This window comes from Electrophorus electricus, chromosome 3 (genome assembly GCF_041902795.1).
Source record: "Electrophorus electricus isolate QZ-2024a chromosome 3, ASM4190279v1, whole genome shotgun sequence".
NCBI classification, from domain to species: Eukaryota; Metazoa; Chordata; class Actinopteri; order Gymnotiformes; family Gymnotidae; genus Electrophorus; species Electrophorus electricus.
The window spans coordinates 41122410-41148696 of NC_137499.1; the positions used below are offsets into that span (position 1 = coordinate 41122410).

The 26287-nt window shown below is 38.8% G+C and overlaps 1 protein-coding gene across 1 annotated transcript; it reads left to right on the top strand.

Moving 5' to 3' along the window:
* The first annotated feature begins 8808 nt into the window (after nucleotides 1–8808).
* On the top strand, nucleotides 8809–24792 carry LOC113568521 (polyserase-2-like). The gene is made up of 10 exons (XM_081711619.1): nucleotides 8809–8863; nucleotides 18569–18589; nucleotides 19373–19544; nucleotides 19654–19922; nucleotides 20871–21013; nucleotides 21107–21383; nucleotides 21645–21816; nucleotides 21940–22193; nucleotides 22394–22491; nucleotides 23811–24792. Exons 1-10 carry the CDS (start codon nucleotides 8809–8811, stop codon nucleotides 24264–24266), a joined length of 1917 nt encoding a protein of 638 aa, XP_081567745.1. The 3' UTR covers nucleotides 24267–24792.
* Nucleotides 24793–26287: the final 1495 nt, after the last annotated feature.

Consider the following 26287-nt stretch of genomic DNA (forward strand, 5'->3'; position numbering starts at 1 on the left):
AAAATAACTAATGGTTTGATGCCTTCTCTATGCTATGTAGCATATAATTATCATATTGATGGCATATCATTATCAGTAATATTATAGATGCCTATATATCAATGGAATGGTTTAAATAACTTAAGGAGAGTAATTTGGTTGGAAATCCACAAAAATAATAGGTCTTAGTAATATTTGACAAAGAACCTGAATTGAGCTAGAAAGTTAGCTAGACACCTATCAGCGTAATGGTGAATCCTACATTCTGTTCTTGTAGCCTGTTCTTAATTAACAACTGAATTGGTTCATTTTTTCCATGAATTGTTCACTTGTAACATGCATTTCAAAAAGCATCTAATAAAAACAGAGGACACTAATTGAATGTTATTTTTTGTTATGTTTACCTGTGTTATCCAGTATTGACTTTAAAATACTACTGCTTACCATGTAGTGTTTACATGGTATTGCCCCTCTATATCTCAGCAGTATGATCACCAGGCATGTACCCTCAAGGGCCCTCAGATCATCTGACAAAAACAAACTGATGGTGCCGCCACCTGACTTCAAAATTCAGAGGCCTTTTGCTGCTGGGATTCCTTAATTTTTCCCAAATTACATTAATATTAAGTACACTCAAATAGAGAAATAAACATGCAGACTCAAGCATTAATTGAAGAGAATAGCAAGTCCCATGTTTATTAGCAGCAGGTAAACATAACGTATAAATGAGTCATTGTCCAGAGAATGTCTGACAATCACACAAGGAACACAAATTTTTATACAGTTTTCAGAAGTGATTATGTAATCGCCCCACCTTCTTTTACATACCAATGTTTGATATCTCCACCATTATATCCAAACCATACATTATTCATTATATGCAAACTGAGATCCATCACTATGCAAATTGAAGCTTGACACCATTATATCCCATTGGAAGATTTTCCTTTTTTTAAACAAAGATCACCTCAAGTCACACCACCAAAGACCTACAAGATAAAGTTGCAGGTCAGTATCACCCTGCGCTCATGGTAAGATAACGAACCTTGCTTAGCCAAAGAACTCTTTGAAGTATTTTAAAAACAGAGATCTTACTCAATACTAATAAAGCTCAATACAAAAAGGCCTCTTGACCTTAAGATACCCCAAAACATTTGATCACTTCATTTATACAACTATCCTGTTCTTCATTATCTCCAAACATAAAGAGTGTTATTATTTAAAATAAAAAAACAAAAAAACAAAACAGTGATCTCATTCAAACCACCTGGTGTTCATCACAATAACATTGTCTCTTTCAGTCCATCTCGTGATGTCCTGGCCTTAGTCCAAGACCTGACACAGAGGCCTTCTGAGGCTTTACACTGAAGCCTGCAGAAGCCTTCTCTACATAAACCTGATTTATTTTAGACAACACTGCATATGTGCACATGTTTGCTTCCACAAAACATGGATTTTGTCCTTTGTACTCTTTTTTTTAATTGTGAAAACTGAGGTATTTTATTGTTATGCAAAAGATGGAGGTCAGACACTCGCAGATAAAATCAAACGGTTCAGGATTATTAGTGATAAGTCCACATGGTTCAGGTTTATTAGTGATTAAATGGAGAGGTTCAGGTTTATTAGTGATAAGATGTAGTGGTTCAAGTTTATTAGTGATAAGACCACATGGTTCAGGTTTAGTAGTGATAAGATGGCATGGTTCAAGTTTATTAGTGATAAGACCACATGGTTCAGGTTTATTAGTGATAAGATGGAGTGGTTCAAATATAGTAGTGATAAGATCGAGCAGTTCAGGTTTATTAGTGATAAGACACATCATAAATGGTAAACACATCATAAATGGGTCTTGCTAGAGAGCAAACCTGGAAAACAGCTTAAAAAGTAAAATACCAGTAAACAGTCAAACTAGATGAACATACCAATATGGGATGAGTCAAAGGCAAAAGTCTGGGAGACAAAACAGACTGTAAACCAGGAAGACAAACAAAGGTAACACTCAGCACACACAGAGAAACTATGGCAATACTTCCCAATAAGAGAGTGCAATGAGACAGGTTAACCAGATGGAATAAACCAGGAGGCCTGCGTGCCCATGGTATGATGAGAGAGAGATAGACACTCTGCTCACGAGTAGAGAGAGACAGACACCGCTGACTGACTGAGACTGACAATAAATTAGTCTGAGCTGTATACTTGGGAATAAATTATAGAGAGTTTTACAGAAGAATACTATTTCTTGTTTTTCCCACCTCGTGAGATTTGTTGCATGTTGCTTCTTAGAAATAGGTAAACAAACCTCGTAAATATAATTGGTGGGCAGTAGAGAATTTGCCTTCGTTTTGTTCTCCAGGTGGGCGATCCAATAATAATGTGACGTCACAGGGAAACTATGCATAGACAGACCATAAACACGCCCCTGGGCTAGTTCCAGTTCTGGAGAGACAAAGAAGGCTGCTATTGACATATGCAGTGTCATATGGATGGTTGAAAAAGTTATGGTTTTTTAAAAATGATACGCTATTTGTAGCCTATTTTTTCAACCTCATCTAGGCAATAAAGCCTAACAAGAGGTATGTGATAAATAGCTAATCTAATGGTTTGGAAGGAGAAGAAAACCTCAGGTGAGACCAGGCTAGTTAAAAATTTGCCGGTGTATTAAACAAAAAACATACAAAAAAAAACAAGATTCACCGCTGGTACAATTTGCTTCAGGAGTGTCCCAGATCCAGACATGTGAAGATCAGGGCAGACTGGAGAGTGACCTAGAGAGGAGCTGCACTCTACAGAGAGTGAACGATAGCACCTCTTGCGCAAAACTAAACAGAATACAGTTCAAGGTTCTACATTAGGCCCATTTAGACAAAAATATAATCTAACTCAGGTACACACTGTGATAGGTCAACCGGATACCGGACAACTTGATCCATATGTTTTGGTCGTTCCCTGCTCTGGTAATTTACTGGTCTGTGGTCTTCAAAATTATATCAGAAGCACTTAATACTGATTTTCAGCCTAATTTAGTACCAGCCATATTTGGTGTCACTGACAGTAAACATCTTAAAATGAAGAAAAGATTTGAACTGGCAACCTTCTGATTACGAGTCAGGTACTGCTAGCATTGCCCTTAGTTTTTATGAGTTTATTCACTGGAGTATATTATTGCACTGGAGGTTGACAGACACTCCTAAAGCATCTATATGGTTCAGTGACCTAATACAATTTATACAGTTGGAGAAGATAAACTGCTACTTAGGGGATCCAGGGACAAATTCCTTTCCATTTTGCTGTCAATTTAAACATATCTAGGTGTGACGACCCCCATGTCCTCCTCTGGCTAGTTGAGAGGTGACCTACATGCTACTGATAGTAGGGTTGGATGTAGTTTGGTTGTATCCGCAAGTAGTTCTGAGGATGATAGCGTAACGATGGGGAGGTAAAGAGCAAACACACTTGCGAAGTGCCGACGCCTTGGACGTGAGAAGAAACTGAACTAAATAGGGAAGCCATAATGAACAGGATGGATCAAATAGAATAAACAAATAAGTAATAAGTTAAATAACAGAAACAGACTAATAATACAGAATAGAATGAAGAACAAACAGGCTAACAGAAGAATGACAGGCTAATAGGGTGAGGATGAGAAGTAGGTAACAAAAGAAATAAACAATAAGGAAAGACTAACAGAGAACAACAATGAGGTATGAAAGTAGGACAAGCGGGGAATACACAGAAGATAAACAAACAACAACCGAGACAAACACACAGGTAATTAGAACGCAAAGGAAAACCAGACAACACCTGCATATATAAAAAAGGGGCAGAGAAAGTTAAACAGAAGCAAAGCTATGGGAGAACACCTGACAAGAAAAGAGAGCTGAAGAAGCCCAGTGTACAGGGAAAACAACGTAGACAAGAACACAGAGAGACGGCCGAACATCAACAGGGAAAACAACATAGACAGAGAGTGGAACTGACCATGGAACACAGGGAGAAAGTACACAGGACCAGGAGCACTCAAGATGGATATACCAAAACAATGACTAGCAAACAAAAGACAAAGAGACAGGGTTTAAATAGACATACTAATGAAGGCTAAACGAGGATCAGCTGGAGCTAAAGGGGAGGAGACAGGAAACTATAGCAACAGATGACAGTGGGACAGTGCCAGTGTCACTCCGATCTGTGGGCGTGATAGATGGTAGTACAGTACAGTAGTCTGGGTCAAAAAGATGCTAGTGAAAATAGGAATAGCTTTGAGTTGGATAGTGCTTAACTTAGCTTGATGTCTTCTCTTTTAGATGTGTCTCGAGGACTTGAGCTGAAAGCAAGAGATAGTGGGTGATGGACAGGTAAGACCAGTAAATGCAAAAGTTTAACCTATCCAAAACTTTTCTGTGCCTAGAGATTGCAGAGGATTGTGACAACTTTTGGTCATGGTGGGATATTATTGAGGCTTTTGCAAGAACTTTACTACACTGGTCATGACTGACTGATTTGCCTTCCTTTTAAATGGTCAGAGAATGCACAACAAACCTTTTACTGAGATTGGTAGGCAAGTGCTGTATGGCACTGTGAGGGGTTCTTAATCCTGTGTTAATCCTTTATGGTCCTGTGTGAGGTTCTTAATCCTGTATGGCACTGTGTGATGTTCTTAGTCCTGTGTTAATCCAGTACGACACTGTGTGATGTTCTTAGTCCTGTGTTAATCCAGTATGACACTGTGTAGCGTTCTTATTCCTGTGTTAATCCTGTATGGCACTGTGTGGGGTTCTTATTCCTGTGTTAATCCAGTATGGCACTGTGTGATATTCTTAGTCCTGTGTTAATCCTGTATGGAACTGTGTGGGGTTCTTAATCCTGTGTTAATCTTGTATGGCACTGTGTGGGGTTCTTAATCCTGTGTTAATCTTGTATGGCCCTGTGTGGGGTTCTTATTCCTATGTTAATCCTGTATGGAATTTTGTGATGTTCTTAATCCTGTTTATTCCTCTCTTCCCAGAGTTCCTGTATTTCCCATGTGGTATCTGAGCATGTGCTGTTTCTTGTGTCCTGTTTGAATCTTGCTCTCATCTCCAATCAGAAGTTAGTTTTACCTTTTGGCCTAGACACGTTTATACCTTATTTTAAATAAACTTCTAGATTATTTCATTAACTTGATATTCTCTCCCTTAATCTTGCAGTCTTGTTGAGCTAGCCGTAACACTAGGGAATCTAAAATCTATGCCTGATATCAGATAGAACAGTCCTCGTCCACTTTAGGAGACAACTACTGGGCAGTGGTAGCTAAGGTGTTAAGGTACTTGACCAGTAATTGGAAGGTTGCTTATTCAAGATCCACCACTGCCGGCCCCCTGAGCAAGGCCCTTAACCCTCAATTGTTCAAGCTGTACTCAATCAGAATTGTAAGTTGTTTTGGATAAAAGCGTCAGCTAAATGTACTTGGATCCACTTAAAAAAATGTCATTTATTTATTTTCCTTATCTCTATCAATGTTTGCAATGTACCAATTACTTCTTATATTTACCAATATCAGTTTATTACCAGATTGTGTCTACATGTGTGTATATAAACAGTGACCTTTTCTCTTGGTGTTTATTTTCTCCTCCTCAGCCTCCCTGGATGGAGAGTGTAGAGGTGAGCGAGAATATGTAAATCAACCAAATTGTTTGTTTAAAAATCTCTTTAGAGGTTAAAGCATTAAAATTCTACAGTTTACAAAATTTGACCTCCATGTGCACATAAACTGGCTTTTCAGACATCACAAATTGTTGCCCAATGCTGAATCAGAGGGACCCAGGGACAGAAACAGAATGATCAGGTCAGTTATTTCTAAATGACAAGCATGACTCCAACAATACAAACTATTTGTTTAATTAACCTTCTGCAAAAATAGTTTGATTTGTTTTAAAGCACTGGCCATGGCTATGGTGAAATGTGCAAAATCTCAGAAAAAAATGTTTTGAAAAATAATTTATAGCCAGTGCTCAGAGCTTATTCCACAAGCAGGAAATTCAGGACTTAAACCACATGGTTGCGATAAGCACAGGATAATCTTCCCTGGCCCTATTTAAATCACACTAATAAAGATGATGGGTTACAGTAAATGAATGTTTAATTGGGAACAGAAGATGGAGATCCTTTTAAACCAGTCCAGCAGTGATGGAAAGAATCAGGAAGAGCTGGTTTTATTATTTCATTACTGTTGTGCTTGGTCTCTTGGCATTCTGGTGGCAATGAATGTTAATCTTTTATTAGTTGGTCTGCTATCAGTTTTGCTGTAACATATATATTTGTATTTAAATAAAATTGTAATGAATCTGCTAGCCTGAGTGCCAATGGGCGTGGAGCAGAACACACAGGCCATGACAAATACTTGGTCCAAATAAGAGCCAGTATATAGTTTATTTAGTAACACTTTAGGAAATATGTTCAAACAGGTCATTAAAATTACCAGAAAAACCACCAGAAGAGAGAAAAAAAATGCATCTGATGAGTTTGGTATGAAAAAAGAAGACTCCAATTTTTCATGAAGGCATAACTGATATGCTACAACAGGCAGGTACATAACAGATCAGATTTTAATTGGGGCAAATCCAGAGTCAGTGTCATTAAAGCAGTCCAGGGTCAAAGAGCCACTACGGCAAGCATGGGGATATATAATTAAAACGGGATGAGGGCTAGAACACAAGTAACAAAACACAGAGGCTAAAACTAAACACATTGAAGCAAACAGGGGAGCAGGCTATAACAAACTAGAAAACAAAGAGTCTAGCTGAACACAAAGAAACCACCATAAGCATAAACATGCAGACACAATGAACTAACCACATACAATAAGTCAAAGACCAGCACAAACACAATGAACTAACCACATACAATAAGTCAAAGACCAGCACAAACACAGGGAACAAGACTTGGTTTAAATACACGAACTCAACGAGGGACAGGTGTTGAAAATCAAACAAGGGGTGGAGAAAATGAAACTAAAGCATGGAACCAGGGAGTGCAGGAAAACAGAAAACAGGAAAACCATCACAACAGGGATACCAAGAGAGTGGCCATTCATGACAGGTACTGACTGGAGCAAGAGGTATATCTGCAGGTATATATCACACTGTTGTCTGTTGTACAATACACTGGATATCATTGAAGTACTTTGGTCTGTTACAGTCTGTTCATTTCCACTATACAACTTTTAATTTTTCTTGGCATTGTGGTAACAATCTTGTTAATCCTTTTTTTTAGGGGTGGGACTTTAACACGTTAATTTCCATTAATTAATTACAGGGAAAATAATGAAATAAAAAAATGTAACGCATTTTAATCACACTTTTGCACTGTGAAATGTTTCTCAGTGCACGAGTTCCAGGCATACAGATTATATTGACGTACAATGTGATGAGCATGATGGAGATGACGGAAGAAGCTATGCTGGTGGATGGGAAATTTAAATACAAGAACCTTGCAGATGGAAGTATAAACAAAAATGTTATTTGCACTTTATGCAGGAAAGAGTGTGCTTATCACAGGAGCACTTTCACCCTTCGTTACCACCTCAATGCAAAACATGTTGGGGCTAGCACGCAGGTCAGTAATGTTAACTTAGCTGCTAAATGTGATAGTATACCTAGTACGAGCAAACAGTGTCGCCAGTCAACACTCGACCACATGTCGGGGTTCACATTCAGAAACAAAATGTCAAAGTCCACGTCAGACAAATTGACCAATTCACTGGTGAGATGGATTGCTGTGGACTGTAGACTGCTCTCTGTGGTCGAAGATAGAGTTACAAGAGACACTGCAAATTGCGTCAGCTGATGCAAGTTACAAACTGCTGTCCAGAAAGACAATGTCCTGCCCTGGCCTGAAAATATCTGGCCAGTCCTGCCACTTCTGTTCCTTGAGACCTCTCTCACTTGCTGGTAACATAGTTCCGAAGAAGAGGGCAGCATTGACCTCTGAAACTGTTGAAAGGCTAGTTTGTCTCAGTAACTGGCTGAGGAAGCAGTAGATGTTATCATAAGGCCAATGGGTTTGTGTTACTGTCTTAACTAAATGTTGCTCAGATTGACATGCTCCATGTTGTTTAATTTTGGGAGTTTTGCTCAGGATATTGGAAGAATAAGAAGAACTGAAGTCAGAGGATGTTTTTTTTAATGCCATTTTAAATGATGGTGGACAATATTTTATCCATTTTATTTTATTTATAATGGGTGCAGTTGAAGTCAATCAGTACTTTGGCATTTTTGGTCAGAATTTCCAGTGTTCTGAACTGTTTTTCTGTGTTTTCTGCACTCATCTATTGGTCTGTGTAGTAGACTGGTGGGAAAATAAACAAGATTTTGAAGTTTAAGCTTATGTTCATTGATTGATTCATTCATCATCCAAACTTGAATTAATATTCCTCATGTTAAATATTGAAATGTGATTAAAATGTGATTAATTTTGATTAATTACAAAGCTTCTAATTAATTAGATTAATTTTTTTTAATCAACTCCAACCTCTACTTTTTTTTTGTTTTGATATTGATTTTTAGTTTTAATATAATGTGTATACTTCTGTGCTTTTTTTTTTCAAATGAAAGTCAGCATAGCATTTATTTATTTAATAATAATTCCTAAATTTATTTCCTTATCATGCTAAAACATCATAAAGATATTGCAAAAAAACAAAATGAATAGACAAACCATTTAGAAACAATCCAGGAGGGACAGAGAGAGGGAGAGAGGTGTGTCTTAGGTACTGATTAGAGCAAGAGGTGTATACGCAGGTATATGTAAGGAAGTTGTGATGTGAGGGATGGTGTTACCTCAGTCAAAGTGACAATGGTGATGTTCAGGACACTCTGTGTGGGGTTTCTACTCAGCTTCCTACCCAAAGGTAAGTTTATAAACATCACTACACTTTTGAATGTTTATTTACCTGCTCTCAAACATGACTGAATGAAGAACTCACCTAACCAGTTTGACTGCAAACAAACATGAGTTTATTATTGGTAATGTCAGATATAAGCTGAGACATGCAAGGTGTCAACTTAAACTACATGTTGGTCTTATTCTCAGCAGCACATCTAATGTCATCAAATCCACATACAGAAATATTATAATGCCTGACTATGAAAAAACACACTGAGCTCACTGGTCATTTTGACTGTCAGTTTGTTCACTTGTCAAATAGGAACCGTTTAAAGTAGACAACTAAATTAAATCAATTCCCTAAAAAAAACTTTTTTTAAATGAATTAATGTGTAAATATTTAAAGGGATCTTTGTCCTCTGTAGTCTATTTTTATAAATTAATAAGGTCAGGACACCTTTAACTTTGTGATGGTAATGTATTAAATCTTATTAGCCATAATTTCATGACTGAATATTCACTTCTCCACCAAAACTGTCTCTGGAAGTTCTATTAAAGTTACATCCGCATTATTACATCTGGGATGTATGTTAGTGTTCAAATAGCTCGTTTGGTTTTATATCTATGGATGTTTTGTTAAAAATATTGTAGAGGAGGGTGGAAGGGTGGGATTCCACGTGCACTGCTTCTTCATTTATTGTAGCCTATGTATGTCAGCAACTAATGGTATTTATGTTAATGCCTTCCATTTCTGGTGAGTGCATGGTGACATCTCTCAGTTATCATATCATCTAAGTTCTCATAACCCAAAGACAGGCCACATTTATGTTCTACCCCACCCCCTGCATGCCATGCTAAAGCCATTAAGAATGATGAATACCTGGTACAGGTGTATCTAAGATGGATTAAAACAAAACTGTTGCTTGTTTGTTGGGTCAGAAAGACTGAGCTGAGAACCCTGGTTTAAACTAACTGCAAATCTGTAAAAATAGCTTGATTGGTTTTAAAGTACTGACCCTGGCTATGGTGAAATGTGCAAAATCTCTGAAAAAATGTTTTGAAAAATAATTTAAAGCCGGTCCTCAACATATTCCATAAGCAGGAAGTTCAGGACTTAAACCACATGGATATGATAAGCACAGGATAATCTTCCCTGGACCAATTTAAATCACACTAATGGATCATTATTTTATTAAGATGTTGGGTTACAGTAAAGGAATGTTTAATTGGGAACCAAAGATGGAGATCCTTTTAAACCAGTCCAGCAGTGATGGGAAGAATCAGGAAGAGCTGGTTTTATTATTTCATTACTGTTATGTTTGAACTCTTGGCATTCTGGTGATAATGAATGTTAATCTTGTATTAGTTTTGTTAGTTGGCCTGCTATCAGTTTTGATGTAACATATATACTTGTATTTAAATTGTAACAAATCTGCTGACCCGAGTGCCAATGGCTGTGGAGCAGCACAGACACAGCCTGTGACAAAAATACTTGGTTCAAATAAAAGCCAGTATATCATTTATTTATTTATTTATTTATTTATTTAGTGACACACTTTAGGAAATATCATGTTCAAACAGGTCATTAAAATTACCAGAAAATCACCAGAATAGAAAAACGGATGCATCTGGTGAATTTGGTATGAAAAAAAAAAGTCCAATTTTTCATGAAGGCAGAAGTAATATTCTACAACAGGCAAGAACATAAGTCAGAATTTTGGTATGCAATCAGTCAGCATTGGTATGCAATGAGGGATCAGTCCAGGAAGAACAGCGAGAGGGAAAGGGGTGTGTCTTAGGTACTGATGAGAGCAATTGGAAGGTTATTGGTTCAAAACCCACCACTGCCAAGTTGCCACTGTTGGGCCCCTGAGAAAGACCCTTAACCCTCAATTGCTCAAGTTGTACTCAGTCATAATTGTAAGTCGCTTTGGATAAAAGCATCAGCTCAATGCCATAAATGTAAATACAGTAGGTTAGAGTCCAAGATGCCAAGAAACTAGAATGCTGTTAAAATACAGGGATCAATGCTGATGCCTAGAAGTGACTACAATAGACTGCACAAGCAGCTGGGCAGCTTCCTGTGAGAGAAAGGGCCAAATCCTTCATATGTTAAAGCAGAAATCTGCAAGATCAGGTCAGATTTGAATCATTGGTTGTCCAAAGTTTTGCCCAGGCTATGAGCAGCTACAGATGGTGATACCATGGAGTTCTTGAAGGAAAGGTCTGGGAGTTCCTGGGATGTACAGAAGCTTGGTTTTACCGGGGTTGAGCTTCAATTTGTGGGCATGCATGACACAAATTCAGTCAAGCATGCTAAGATATGTCAGGAGAGCTACGAGTTGGAGGGTGGGAAAGAAAGAAATAATTGGGTGTCATCAGCATAACAGTGGTAGGAGAAGCCATGAGAAGATATTTTGTCACCAAGACAACAAGTATACAAAGAGAAGATTACAAGAGATAGGCCTAATACTGAGCCTTGGGGGACAATGGTGGAGAGTCTACATGCATTGCATGGGGATCCTCTCCATGTTACCTGATAGGACCGTCCCTCCAGATTGGACTGAAGCCATTTCCATGCAGAGCCAGTCACACCAAGGCTTGAGAGGACAGAGAGGAACAGTCCAGAAGAATCAAGAAAGATGACGGTTTGGCAGCTTTATCAGCATGAAAAGCTAGGTTGTGCTTGAGCAGAAGTTAGTCTGCCAGAACAGCAGTGTCAACAATGGACATAACCATTTGTTCATTTAGATTAACTACAAACCTTTCTGGGACACAAGCCTCGAATTTCTCCAAAAATACCAACTCCTTAAATTGGTCTATTTTCATCGCCTTGGAGGCAGTACAGCATCCACCCTTACTGTGTTGTCAATGTAGGTTGGAGTCCGGATGACTGCTCACCAGCTGTAGTCATAAAAATCTATTACTGGTGAATTTATTGATATCCATCCTATGCTGGTAAACACAATTAGGTGACATGTTCACAGGCCTTTGAATTCCTCCTTGTATTCTACCTCATCCTTTTCCTCCACTATTCACACAAACATTACATTTGAGCCATTATAGCAGTTGTAGTTGGCACTGCTTTTATATTCTGTGGAGTATTGTTTGTGTTAGGACTTGTTGCGATGGTGTCACTTGGATGGGGCACTACTGGGGTCTCAATTTTTTGCTTAACTATTACAGCAGTTATAATAGCAACTATTTGTTCCATCCTCTTTTTCTTTTCTTTTTCAGTTAAACCTACAACTTCTTCCAATGCATCTTGCACTTCTTGAGGCAGGCGTTTCTTGAGCATCATTTGAAAGAGTCTTTGACTGGTTTCAGTTTGATTCCTTGATGACCCTGTTTCCTCCAGCCACTTTCATTGAAGGGTGTTGATGTTCTCATTGACACATGTTCCTGGCTTCAGTTCCATGTTTTCTAGCTGACTGGGATCCATCTTTGGTGGGAATTCTTATCTGATACATCCCACGTCTTGTTTCTGTGTGGGTCGAATGGAGTATCATCCCATCCATTCTTGATGTGGTTCTCCATTTGTGCCATTGAGAATATTTTTCATCCTTACTTTCACAACTGTCTGTGACAAGATATCTTTTATATCTCCAGTGTCCAATTGATGCCCTGCTGTGCCCTGCCGTTCTTCAAAGGCTGTAACTAAGTTGATGGAGACTTTTGTCTTATCATACCTTCTGAGATTGTTGATAGACTGTTTGATTTCAGCATGCTTTTGAACATTTTAAACCATCACACTCGGAGCAATGCAGTTTTTAGGTCATCCATCAGTTGGTGCTGATAACATTGTGGGTCCACAGCCAAAGGTCCCCGTACAGGCCACCAATAAATGTTGCTCCTAAATCCCTGTGTTTGAAAGGACACAGAATCTCTATACTCCCTTATGTTTTATGTTATTAATATTAATTATTAACATTATGCAATGTTAGGCCTCTTTTCCCTGTAAACACTCTTTTTTTTATTACCACAAAAGTATGGTCTCTCTTACTGCAGTGTAAGCTAGTTGGTAAAGCCCAAGATGTGTGTTCCTCCCTATCATTTCAGCAGAGCCTAGATTACCACATTGTGAAAGCAACTGCTCTCCAAGCTTATGAACTCGTACCAGAAGCATATAGACACAATTTCAGATGCTTAAAGAAAAACCCCAACCAGACATTTGTGGAATTTGCCAGGGAAAAGAGAAGTGGCATGCTGCTTGTAACATTACCACATTAGACCAATTTGAAGAGCTCATACTGGTTGAAGAATTCAAGAATTGTCTTCCTAAAAATATTGTATTTAAATGAACAAAAAGTGTGTAATCTATCCACTGCTGCTACACTTCCTGATGAATTTGACTCACAGAACTGTTTTTAATGCACCTGTTTCCCATAGTGAAGCAATTCACTCAAGGACTCCTGTGAGCTCCCTGAAATCTGATGCCCCCATTTCAGCTGTTTCTGTGGAAACACGTGAGTGCTTCTACTGCCATGAGCATGGACACATTATAACTAATTGTCCTGTGCTTATGCGCAAGAATGCCTGCTTAGCAATACAGGTGCATAAGAAAAAAAATGGTGCCGTTATAAAAAGTACTGTAAGTACTGCATCTACAGATAAGTCTTTCTCTTTTTGAAGCAGATGAAGACAAACAGACCATCACAGGTTTACGTGATATGGGTCCTGGCGTGTTTATGTTGGAGACTGCTCTTTTCAAATCAGTTGTGGTAGTGACGTGTTAGTGCAAGGTGTTGAACTAGGAGTACTCCGGCTGCATAACATTTTGCTTAGAACTGAGAGCATGGTTAGAGTAGCTGTAAGTTCAGCTTTGCCAGTGAATGGGGTGTCCTTTATATTAGGACATCACACTGCGGGTGGAAATGTATCCCGTTACCTGAAGTAGTTTCAAGCCCCCTTGATGAGAGTCCCGTTGCCGTTGAACAGGCAGTATTTCCTGCTTGTGTGTTAATGCATGCTGAAGCTCGGAAATTTGGGAATACTGTGTCATTGGCTGACACATTTATGAGTGATCCCTCTGTCATTAAGCCTGCTATCTCAGCATCCGACACCGACAATGTGTGTACCGCTATTGATAAGCCTGTTCTATCTACTCCCATTTCAACAGAGCCTATAGGCTGAGCTGCGTTGATGTCTGCACAAAGGGCAGCCCAATCCCTTACGCACTGCTTTGAAGGGAAACAGGCACCCCCACTCAGCAACAGCACTACTCCATTCAAGATGGTGTATTAATGAGGACCTGGTCTACCAAATAGTTATCCCAACCCCATTTAGGTCTCATGCTTTGTATTTGGCTCATGGACATCCGATATCTGGACATCTAGGCAGTAGGAAAACTGTACAGCACATTTTGTCACATTTCCTTTGGCCCTTTGTAAATGGCGACATAGTTAATTACTGTTGTTCTTATCACACTTGTCAAATGGTTGGAAAACCTAATTAAGTGAGCAGTGGTAGCTCAGTGGTTAAGGTACTTGACTTGTAATTGGAAGGTTTCTGTAATCGGAAGTGCCACAACTGCCAAATTGCCACTGTTGTGCCCCTGCGCAAGGTCCTTAACCCTCAAGTTGTACTTAATCATAATTGTAAGTTGCTTTGGATAAAAGTGTCAGCTAAAATGCTGTAAATTTAAGTGATCCCTTCTGCATTGTCAGTGAGCCTTTTGGGAGATTGTTATTAGATTGTGATGGTCAAAACCTGGTCTGGAAATAGCTGCCTCCTTACACTTATGTGTGCTGCTATCAGGTTCCCTGAGGCCATTCCCCTTAAATCTAAAGCTATAGTTTAAGCATTAAGTTTTGCACCATGTTCTAATTTCATGTTGACCCTGTTTGTACAAGTAGTTGGCAAATTAAAAATTCAGCATCAGGTGTCTAGCACTTACTATTCAGTGTCCCATGGAGCCCTAGAAAGGTTCCATCAGACCTTCAAGAACATGTTAAAAACATACTGTCATGATTTTGATAAAGATTGGGATGAGGGAGTGCCCTTGTTATTGTTTGCCATTTGGGATACAGTGCAGGAATCTATTGGCTTTAGCCCAAACTCCCTACTTTTGGTCGATAAATGCGAGGTCTGCTTAAATTACTGAACAAACAATGGTTGTCTGATCGTCCCTCAGTTTTGTATTCACCTGTAAGTGACTTCATTGATAAACTTCAATAGAGGTTGTGCGCCATCTGTGATTAGGCTAGCAAAAACGAATGTTCTGCCAAAGCAGTCTCGAGTTCATTTGAAGTAGGAGATTGTGTACTTGCCTTTTTGCCCCTTTTCAGGTTCTCTTAGTACATGATTTTCTGGCCTGTATGTTGTGTAATCAAAGGTATCTCCCACTAATTATGTATTAGCCACCCTGGACCGTTGACACAAATCACGTCTATGTCATATAAACCTGTTAAAGCCATATATAGACTACCAGCACTCACCTAACTCAGATAAAGTTTTGACCATACAGACCCCCTCAGATGTTTCTGTTCCAGTAGCTACCACCACAGTAACCAGTGAGTATTCACCTGAGCAAGATGACCTGCATCTCGGCCAGAACTGCTTACTTTGTGCCTGTCTCCCCAATTCCCTCGCATTGCAAGCTCTTCTGCAAAAGTTGTCTGGCATTCTCCTTGCAGCTCAGGTTAACTTAACTGCACTTATAAATAAATTCCCCTCTTGGTTTTCTGATGTCCCCATTTCTGTGCTACAACATTATATAGAGGTAGGATCCCGTCCACCCATCAGACAACACCCATACCGCCTAAACCCTATAAATGCTCTATCAAGGTGCTAATTGGATGTTTTTGTTTTGTGAATTCTAGATGCTAGATGTTTACTCTTATGTGTGGGGGGTTATGTTCTGTGTTCATTTGGGGGGGGGGGGGGTGGAGTCTGATTATGTTCCATTACAGGTCCAGTTCCACATTTCAGTACAGTGCTTCATGTTTTCAGCATATCATAAGGCAGGACTCCACCTGCCTCAAGGATTAATAATAAGAAGAAGCTAGAGAGAGGAAGTCAGTGATATTTGTTTTGAGACGTTTGTTTAATAGTGTATGATATTTGACCTAGTGTATGATCTTGCTTCCAGTTTTGACTTTGCACTTGTGTTTGCCTTAGTAGTTTTGCCATTGTATATTTGTATATACTCCACTTTGTTCCTTATGTTGTGTATTCACTGGTAAGAAGGGAGTGACTGTCATTTTGTTTAGGGTGTGGGTTTGATCTGTGCTTTCTACTTAGGGAGTAAGTGTAGTTGTGTGTGTGTTTCCTTTTGTCTGTGTAGGTATATGTAAGGACGTTGTGATGTGAGGGATGGTGTTGCCTCAGGCAAACATCAGTACACTTTTGAATGTTTATTTACCTGCTCTCTAAACCAAAGTGGACTTCAAACATGACTAAAAATAGAACTAAACTAACCAGTTTATATGCAGAGAGTATATTACTGGTCAGATATATAATGTCAGATATAAGCCGACATATACAAGGTGTCAAGTTAAACTGCAAATTGGTCTTATTCTCAGTAAAACATGTAATGTTGTCAAATCCATAAGTAGAAATATAATGACTATGAAAACACGCTGAGCTCATTGGTCATTCTGACTGTCAGTTTGTTCAGTTGTCAAACAGGAACCATTTAAAGTAGACAGGATGTATGTAAGAGCATCATTGAAAATAAATGTAGAAAAAACAGAACAAAATCAATTTCCTAAAAAATTGATTGTCAAAAAATGAATGAGTAAAATTTTAAAGGGAACTTTATCCACTGTAGTCTATTTCATAAATTAATGGGGCCAGAGAACCTTTAACTTTGTGATTGAAATTAATTTAATATTATTCATTTATTCTTATTGGCCACAGTTTCACTTCTCTACCAAACTTTACTGGAAAGTTTTATTAAAGTTACACCAGCATTCTTACATACAAGACACATATTGGCGTTCCGAATAGCTTTTGTTTTACATCCTTGCAGAGGTGGTCAGTAATGGGCAACATTTACACTTTTACATTTATTTAATTAACATTGAACAAACTATACTTTTAAGAGATAATTTACTAGAGGATACTTTATACTCTTGAGTACATTTGTGAGGTCATAATTGTCCTTTTACTATATTACATTCATCTCTGTTCCTCCCGTTACATTTTTAAACAATTTTTACTTCTACGCTTTTCTATGCTTCATTTAAACACATCTTGGATAGTTCTGTTCACCAATCAATAACATCTTACGTGACTTTGTTAGACCAATCACACGTAGTCATGTGTATAGCAGCGGGCTCAGTGGTAGAACCATTGGTTTCAGCTCATTGCTGAACAGTAGCGGATGCTATGGAAGGACAGCACCCCTGGCCTCATATGAACCAGTATGCACAGAGGATCCTCACAGGAGGATGTCAACAGCCATGGTAGCGAAATTCAGTTTGTAAAACAAAAACAAAAAAAAATGGTTTCCTGCTGCCAACTTTTTCTGAACTGCAGGAAAAGTTGAAGAAGCTTGTGTCATCCTGCAGTCTGTAGGCCCTTGCTTACAGCTCTACAAGCAGGAAGTCACAAGCGGTTCAGAGACATCATAAAAGATCCTGAACTGATTGCTGCAGCTGTACAACCGTGAAACAACACTCCCAATTCTCCTGATGTTTTCATCTGCATAGAAGAAAATTCATAACAATTTCTTTCTACTTGAACTTTATTATATTCTGTCTATTTGGTTCAGATATGATTTCCAATAAATAGTTAGAAGTGGTTAGCAGTTTTGTTTACAACAAGCCTAAGGAAGTCAACTGTAATGAATATAATTATGAGTAAAATTAATTATTTTTTCATTATCATGTACAAATTACCAAAAATAATATAAACAAATACCACAATTTGAGGATTATACCAAAAATATTCAGACATTATTTGAACTTATTACCACTGGAGGTCATAGTGAACTCAACATTGAACTGTTATTATTTTGTCGAGCTTATATTTGTGGGAAAAGAAACATATCAACATTTCTCCTTGCCATATGGCACAATGGACATATGAAAGAATGTATTTATTATACATATTGAGAGCTTTTACAAATACATTCATGTGGAAGTGTCTTTGTCCTTGGGATGTGCATAGAGAAGTTTGATTGTCCTGGTAAATTAGAGTCTGATGGAAATTAAGGACATAGTTCCAGAAGGATAAACAGGATGGGAGAAGGTTCTTGCATTCCACCCTGGATTTATGACATTCAGGATGTCCTGGAAGAAGGGAGAAGAAAGTCAGATGGTCAGGCAGGGATGGCAAGCCATTAGTGCCCTTTTATGACTGTTGTTGATAGGCGTCGTGGAGCCAGAGGGGTCCTGGTTCCTGTCTGTGGGCAGGAGATGAAGATGGCTCAACCATACCAAACCAAATGTTATCAGAGGAATAAGGTGTAATCTATGTTCACTACAATTACATATACCTAATAACAATAAACACCTTTTATGTGGCTTAGGGAACAAATATGTCATTGAGAACCACTGAAATGCACTGGAAGTGTTCATTCTATCCGAGTACTTGAGCTGAAATGTGACCAAAAACGTTATTTTTCCAAGAACAATAGAAAACATACCCAGAAAAAAAGATTTATTATATATTAAATATTCTCATATGCATCTTTTCATCCTTGCATAATCCTGCTTGAGTATACATCAAAATAAATAAATAAAATGTTAAATTCATGGGACCTTGTCTTTGTTCTGTGTTCCAGGGTGCGACTCACAGCTGAGTGGTAAGTTACTGGTTCCTGTCTGTGGGCAGGAGATGAAGATGTTATCAGAGGAATAAGGTGTAATCTGTGCTCACTACAATTACATATACCTAATAACAATAGGCACCTTTTAGGTGGCTTAGGGAACAAATGTCATTGAGAACCACTGAACTGCACTGGAAGTGCTCATTCTACTTTTTCTTTTATGAAATAAAATAAAGATGCTGTTATAGACTTTATAATAGATGGCACACAATTCAGTAAATAAGATTTGGGGAGAAAGCAAGATGTGAAAAAAGTTAACAGTGTATGACGATGTATGAGCAGAAGAACATTTAAATGGTATTTAAGATAACAATCAGAACATTTCACTTTACCCTGTCTGTATTAAAGAAGTGTTTTAAAAGATTAATAAGGTAAAATTCTAGGAACATTACTTGTTTAAAAGTGTTTAAAATATATATTTATAGGATTTATCTGACACTTTTATCCAAAGTCACTTACAATTATGACTGAACTGAACTGAAACTGTATCTGTATATTTCCTTTTTTCTATAGAAAAAGTGTTTTGGGCAGTGGGACGCAAATATTTCAGCTACTGAGTGCTAATGGACTGCTAGATTATGCAGAAATCCCTGTAATACTTCTGGGGTTCACAAACCTTCTCTTGAAGCTGTATACAAATATTTCTTCTCATTCCTCTTAAACATGGATTAATACGATCATATATGCATAGCATGTAAATTAGCTCAGACAGAGAGTCAAACATCTAGCTAGACAACCATTTGTCTGCCATTTCTTCAGTGTGTGGTGTGGCTCCTTTGAACAACAAGATAGTGGGAGGACAGAATGCTGCTGCAGGTTCTTGGCCTTGGCAAGTCAGCATTCATCATGCCTATAATTTCCATTTCTGCGGTGGATCCCTCATCAACAGTGGCTGGGTTCTGACAGCGGCACACTGCTTTGCAAATACCAAGTAAGACACAAATTATGTAGCTCACAATCTATAATTCACAAAACATGACTGTAATGCAACTGTAAAACCAGGTGAAGGTGATATAAGAATGTTTCTACTCATTTTTCAGATATACTGCCTCTCAGGTTACTGTGTATCTGGGTACAGAGACTCTGGAAGGAACCAACATGAATCAGGTGTTCAGATCTGTCACAAGTGTCACCATAAACCCCAACTACAATTCAGATACCAATGACAATGACATGGCCCTGCTTCAGCTGTCTTCCACAGTGACCTTCACCCCCTACGTCACTCCTATCTGTCTGGCTGCCTCTGGTAGCACCTTCTTCAATGGAACCCTGTCCTGGGTCACTGGCTGGGGGAACATCGGCTCTGGAGGTGAGAAACAGTAAAGGTTGTCTTATTAAGCTCCATATGTAAACTATCAAACTCATTAAACTGAGAATACTGATGTGGGATCAGAACAGGAGCATCAGTTACATCCTGATGAACAGACACTGATGGACTGATCCTAAATCTTATATCCACATACAGCACCTCTCTGTTATGGAAGTGGTAGCTCAGTGGTTATGGTACTTGAGTTGTAATTAGAAGGTTGCTGGTTGCCACTGTTGAGCCCCTGAGCAAGGCCCTTAACCCTCAATTACTCAAGTTGTATTCAGTCATAATTATAAGTTGCTTTGGATAAAAGCATCAGCTAAATGCCATAAATGTAATGTAAATGGAAGTTCACTAATAGGACATTGAGATGAACAATGAAAAGGAGCCTCTCTCACTTTCCTTTCCCCTGACAAGCCATAACTATTACATAAAACAACTGAGCCTAATATTTACATTATATTACATTACATCAGCATACACTCTTATCCAGAGTGACTTACATATATTTTATCAGTATGATACTGTGTGTGCACCCTGGGCACTGGACCTATGTTCTTTGTGTTGCTAGCACCTGCTATGCAGGAGATAAAAATATAATATCGATTTATTCTACAGTTGTCAGTTTTATACTTATTGTTTATAATTAGTACTTTTGGTTTATGGTATGAAGATTTTCTGGATGAAGTGTGCTACTATTAACATTAACTGGGTAGACAGTCTCTAACCTCTGTGAGAGGCTTCACGAAGGACTTCAGTCTGATTAGGAAGGACTGTAATAAAAAGCAGGATACTACTTTGAGTAGGCCCAGTTTTATTTTATTTGCTTTTACGCTACGATCCCTCAAAATCCAGGACACTTACTAGTATTAGTAATGAAGCTACATGGGAAAAAATACTAATACCAATTTTCATGATATCTAATTTAATGTTTAATGTGTGTTACAGCAAGTCTTCCATCTCCTGGGTACCTACAGGAAGTGCAAGTCCCAATTATTGGAAACAGGCAATGTTTCTGCTTATATGGTGGAGGAATCACAGGCAACATGATTTGTGCTGGAGCTTTACCAGGAGGGAAAGACTCGTGTCAGGTAATTTTACCATATTCTGCTTGATTTTAGTACTTTTTCTGTTTAACAATGTGTTCATTTTGGAGAACATGAAAATCTCTCTGCACTACACAGGGTGATTCTGGAGGTCCACTAGTCATCAAACAAGGTTCTATTTGGATCCAGGCTGGGATTGTGAGCTTTGGTAATGGTTGTGCTCAGGCAAATTACCCTGGTGTGTACACCAGAGTGTCTCAGTACCAGAAATGGATCAACCAGGTGATCACCAGCAACCAGCCAGGCTTCGTCACGTACACGTCTAATGGAACTAATGCAGACCTGAATGTGTCCTGCAGTAACCTGCCTCCTGCCACCACTGTTGTGACCACAACCACCATGACCACCGCTCCACGTAAGACCGTCCACAACACACAATCAAAACTAAGGCTTTTATCAGTAGCAGTGTGGCATATTTTGCCTGTGGAGTGCAGAGTATATGTAAGATACAACCTGTGGCTGTGGATCCTGTCACTGTTATTGTCACCACTACAAGTACTACAAACATTACCACAACTGCCCACATTACCACTACTGTTGCTACAAGTACTGCTTCATGGATGAACTACACTCTCCTGTCAGTCTTCAGTTGCCTTCATTTCTTCTCTTTCTGCAGCTGTGGTATGTGGCAATGCCAACCTGAATGACCTTTCGGGAGCGGGCACTGGCTTGGCGTCTGCTGGCATGTGGCCGTGGATGGCAAGTGTTCAGCGTAATGGTACCCATGTCTGCGGAGGAACGCTGATCGCTGCCCAGTTTGTCATGAGCTCTGCTGACTGCTTCTCTGGGTAAAAGTCATGGGCAGATAATACCAAACAATTAACAAACAAAAGCCACAGTCAGTGGTCAGGACCACATCAACACACATGGGCAGCAGCTCTGAGCTTTGATTGTCCTACATTTCTCTCCAGCTCCACCAACGCTTCTGACTGGACCGTGATCCTGGGCCGCCTCATGCAGAACGGCAGCAACTCCAACGAGGTGTCCATCAAAGTGGCAAACATCACGTTCAGCAACACTTCACAAAACAACATAGCAGTGCTGCAGCTGACCGTTAAACCAACGCTGTCCAACTACATCCAGCCCATATGTGTGGACCAGGGCAGCAACAACTTTGCTGTGAACACTCAGTGCTGGGCAGCTGGCTGGGGCTCAGGAGGAGGAGGTACAGGGTGGGTGTGGGTGTGGGTGGGTGTGGGTGTGTGTGCACACAGGTGTGTGTGTGTGGGTGGGTGGGTGTGTGGGTGTGTGTGTGGGTGTGGGTGAGAGAGAGAAATAATAATTAGCATATAATTAGCAATAAACTAACTAGTGTTTGTTCATTTCCAAATAATTTAAGTCTCTTTGTTTTCTTTCTTGCTGTAGCTCAACAAACTCTTCAGCAAATCAACACTTCTATCGTGAGCTGTGATAGTGCATCTGCATCTACCAGCATCTGCACACAAGCCTTTCCACTAGAACAGGTGTCTACTTAACATAAACAACATTCTTTTTATTTCTAAAAGCCAGTTTAAATCAAGAGCTTACAAGGACGTTGTAACGCTTGGAGTTAGTCCTATTTAAGTTATACTCCAACCCAAATTAGCAGAGAGCTTTGGAACTAGAAGAGAGAGACCTTTGAAGCACGTGGAGGAGATGTGAGTCAGACTCAACTTAGTTTTACAGTAATCTTGCTGGTTTATTCACTACGTGATATAAGCCTGCTCTTGGAATCTTGCAAAATGTTCATACATGAACTGTAGAAAACATCCAGAGCTTTTAAACGCGTTACTTAGAGAAATGGAAAAGACAAAAAAGAGCTATAGGTCCAGTAGTCTCTGCCGTGTACAGCACAAAGCAAAAACCCTCTTCTGCACGGCATACATGCACACACATTTTACTTAAAGGAAGAGTACACAAATTACTGACCATTACAATTTTACCAATAGAGACTAAGCATTGTGATATTTAAGTCTTGCTTTCCAGGGGAACAAAAAATGGAGTCTAATTTTACGATTTTAAAATGTTTTTTGATCATTGTTTTACAGTGTGTAACATGGCAGACGCATGCACTGAGAAGAGTGAGATTTCTTAAGGGCCAATCCAATAACAGGGTCAAAATAATGGTCCAGGGTCACATTACCAACATGCACAACTCCAGGAAACATGATAGAACAGAAAGTAACACAAAATCCAGGAAAATAACTGAACAAGCTAAATAAAAATGTACAACATGGAAGAGTGAGAGAACATGATATAAGCTAGGACAGAGCCAAGGCAGGGACCAACAATGACCAGCGACAAGACTAGTGAAACACAGGATATAAATACACAGGGTAATGAGGGCTAAGTAGAGGGAAACAAGAAACAAGTGAAACTAATGAAACAGCGAAACCCAAAACAAGGACCAGAACAGGAACGGAGAAAATGAAACAAGGACATGAGACAGGAAACCACTGACAGTGTTTGATTTTACTTAACAATAAATTATTCTAAATAACAAGGAATACCTGTGACACGGGATTTGGATGTTTATTGCAAAGATGGAAATTGCTCGGACCTCTTTACCCAGAAGAGACATAGATGTTTTTATCTGGTACCTAGTACACACTGTTCTGTTTCATTTACCCAGCAAATGAAAAACACATTTCCTCTACAGGGACCAAATGCTCATTGGAATAAAGTTTATAAAATGAGTGCCAAAACCAGTTTTGTTATCCAAAGTCATAATGTGTGTGTGGTAATCTGTCCTGTAATTATTATCTCTTACTGACTTTTGTCTCTTGGACTCTCTCCCTCTCAGAGTGAAAGAGGAGGACCTCTGATGTGTAAGGTTGGGGCGTCGTGGTTCCAGGCAGCGGTCCTGACTTTGCTCACTAGCACAGCCAACCCCAACATCACCAACCCCAACATCACCAACCCCAACAGCACCAACTCCAACAGCACCAACTCCAACAGCACCAACTCCAACAGCACCAACTCCAGCTCCAGCAAAAGCCTGCAGGTGGATGTGGTTACTCAGAAATCAATAATGACTTTCTCCAAAACCTCAGACTTCACCTCATTCCTGCTGAAGACGGTGCATTCTCTCCTTAACACAACATCTGTTTTGACCGTCACCAGTGCCAGTAACCCTGCATCTGCTATGACTACTACGGTCATCACTGCCAAACCCAGAAATGGTGATACCTATCTGTTCCTCTCTGTTACATCAGTCATCCTACTCTCACTTCCTGCTATCATCCAAGTGTTGGGTTAAGAGCAAGAGTCTTTCAGCACACATGTATACACTCATAGTCAAGTCATGAAAATAAAGTATCATCCCTTACTTTTGTTAGTACAAAGCTTAGCTCAGGGACTACAACATCATTATTTATATTATACCATCTCTATTTTTGAGTGTTCCAATAAATCTATGTAACATTTTGAAACAGGTTTTGTTGTTTGTGTTTATCTTGGCACTAAAATAACTAATGGTTTGATGCCTTCTCTATGCTATGTAGCATATAATTATCATATTGATGGCATATCATTATCAATAATATTATAGATGCCTATATATCAGTTGAATGGTTTAAATAACTTAAGGAGAGTAATTTGGTTGGAAATCCACAAAAATAATAGGTCTTAGTAATATTTGACAAAGAACCTGAATTGAGCTAGAAAGTTAGCTAGACACCTATCAGCGTAATGGTGAATCCTACATTCTGTTCTTGTAGCCTGTTCTTAATTAACAACTGAATTGGTTCATTTTTTCCATGAATTGTTCACTTGTAACATGCATTTCAAAAAGCATCTAATAAAAACAGAGGACACTAATTGAATGTTATTTTTTGTTATGTTTACCTGTGTTATCCAGTATTGACTTTAAAATACTACTGCTTACCATGTAGTGTTTACATGGTATTGCCCCTCTATATCTCAGCAGTATGATCACCAGGCATGTACCCTCAAGGGCCCTCAGATCATCTGACAAAAACAAACTGATGGTGCCGCCACCTGACTTCAAAATTCAGAGGCCTTTTGCTGCTGGGATTCCTTAATTTTTCCCAAATTACATTAATATTAAGTACACTCAAATAGAGAAATAAACATGCAGACTCGAGCATTAATTGAAGAGAATAGCAAGTCCCATGTTTATTAACAGCAGGTCAACATAACGTACAAATGAGTCATTGTCCAGAGAATGTCTGACAATCACACAAGGAACACAAATTTTTGTACAGTTTTCAGAAGTGATTATGTAATTGCCCCACCTTCTTTTACATACCAATGTTTGACATCTCTACCATTATATCATTATATGCAAACTGAGATCCACCACTATGCAAATTGAAGCTTGACACCATTATATCCCTTTGGAAGATTTTCCTTTTTTTAAACAAAGATGACCTCAAGACACACCACCAAACACCTACAAGATAAAGTTGCAGGTCAGTATCACCCTGCACTCATGGTAAGATAATGAACCTTGCTTAGCCAAAGAACTCTTTGAAGTATTTTAAAAACAGAGATCTTACTCAATACTAATAAAGCTCAATACAAAAAAGCCTCTTGACCTTAAGATACCCCAAAACATTTGATCACTTCATTTATACAACTATCCTGTTCTTCATTATCTCCAAACATAAAGAGTGTTATTATTTAAAATAAAAAAACAAAAAAACAAAACAGTGATCTCATTCAAACCACCTGGTGTTCATCACAATAACATTGTCTCTTTCAGTCCATCTCGTGATGTCCTGGCCTTAGTCCAAGACCTGACACAGAGGCCTTCTGAGGCTTTACACTGAAGCCTGCAGAAGCCTTCTCTACATAAACCTGATTTATTTTAGACAACACTGCATATGTGCACATGTTTGCTTCCACAAAACATGGATTTTGTCCTTTGTACTCTTTTTTTAATTGTGAAAACTGAGATATTTTATTGTTATGCAAAAGATGGAGGTCAGACACTTGCAGGTAAAATCAAACGGTTCAGGATTATTAGTGATAAGACCACATGAGCAGTTCAGGTTTATTAGGGAGCATCAAAAAACAGAAACAGGTCAAAAACCCAGAGAGAGTAAACAAATCATAAATGGGTCTTGCTAGAGAACAAACCTGGAAAACAGCTTAAAAAGTAAAATACCAGTAAACAGTCAAACTAGATGAACATACCGATATGGGATGAGTCAAAGGCAAAATCTGGGAGACAAAACAGACTGTAAACCAGGAAGACAAACACAGGTAACACTCAGCACACACAGAGAAACTATGGCAATACTTCACAATAAGAGA

Excerpts from the sequence above, each read along its gene's own strand:
- LOC113568521 (XM_081711619.1), top strand. The coding sequence starts at position 8,809 with ATGGTGATGTTCAGGACACTCTGTGTGGGGTTTCTACTCAGCTTCCTA. Across the intron at positions 18,590-19,372 it reads GTGCGACTCACAGCTGAGTG|TGTGTGGTGTGGCTCCTTTG; the intron begins GTAAGTTACTGG and ends CCATTTCTTCAG. Across the intron at positions 22,194-22,393 it reads CTGGGGCTCAGGAGGAGGAG|CTCAACAAACTCTTCAGCAA; the intron begins GTACAGGGTGGG and ends TTCTTGCTGTAG.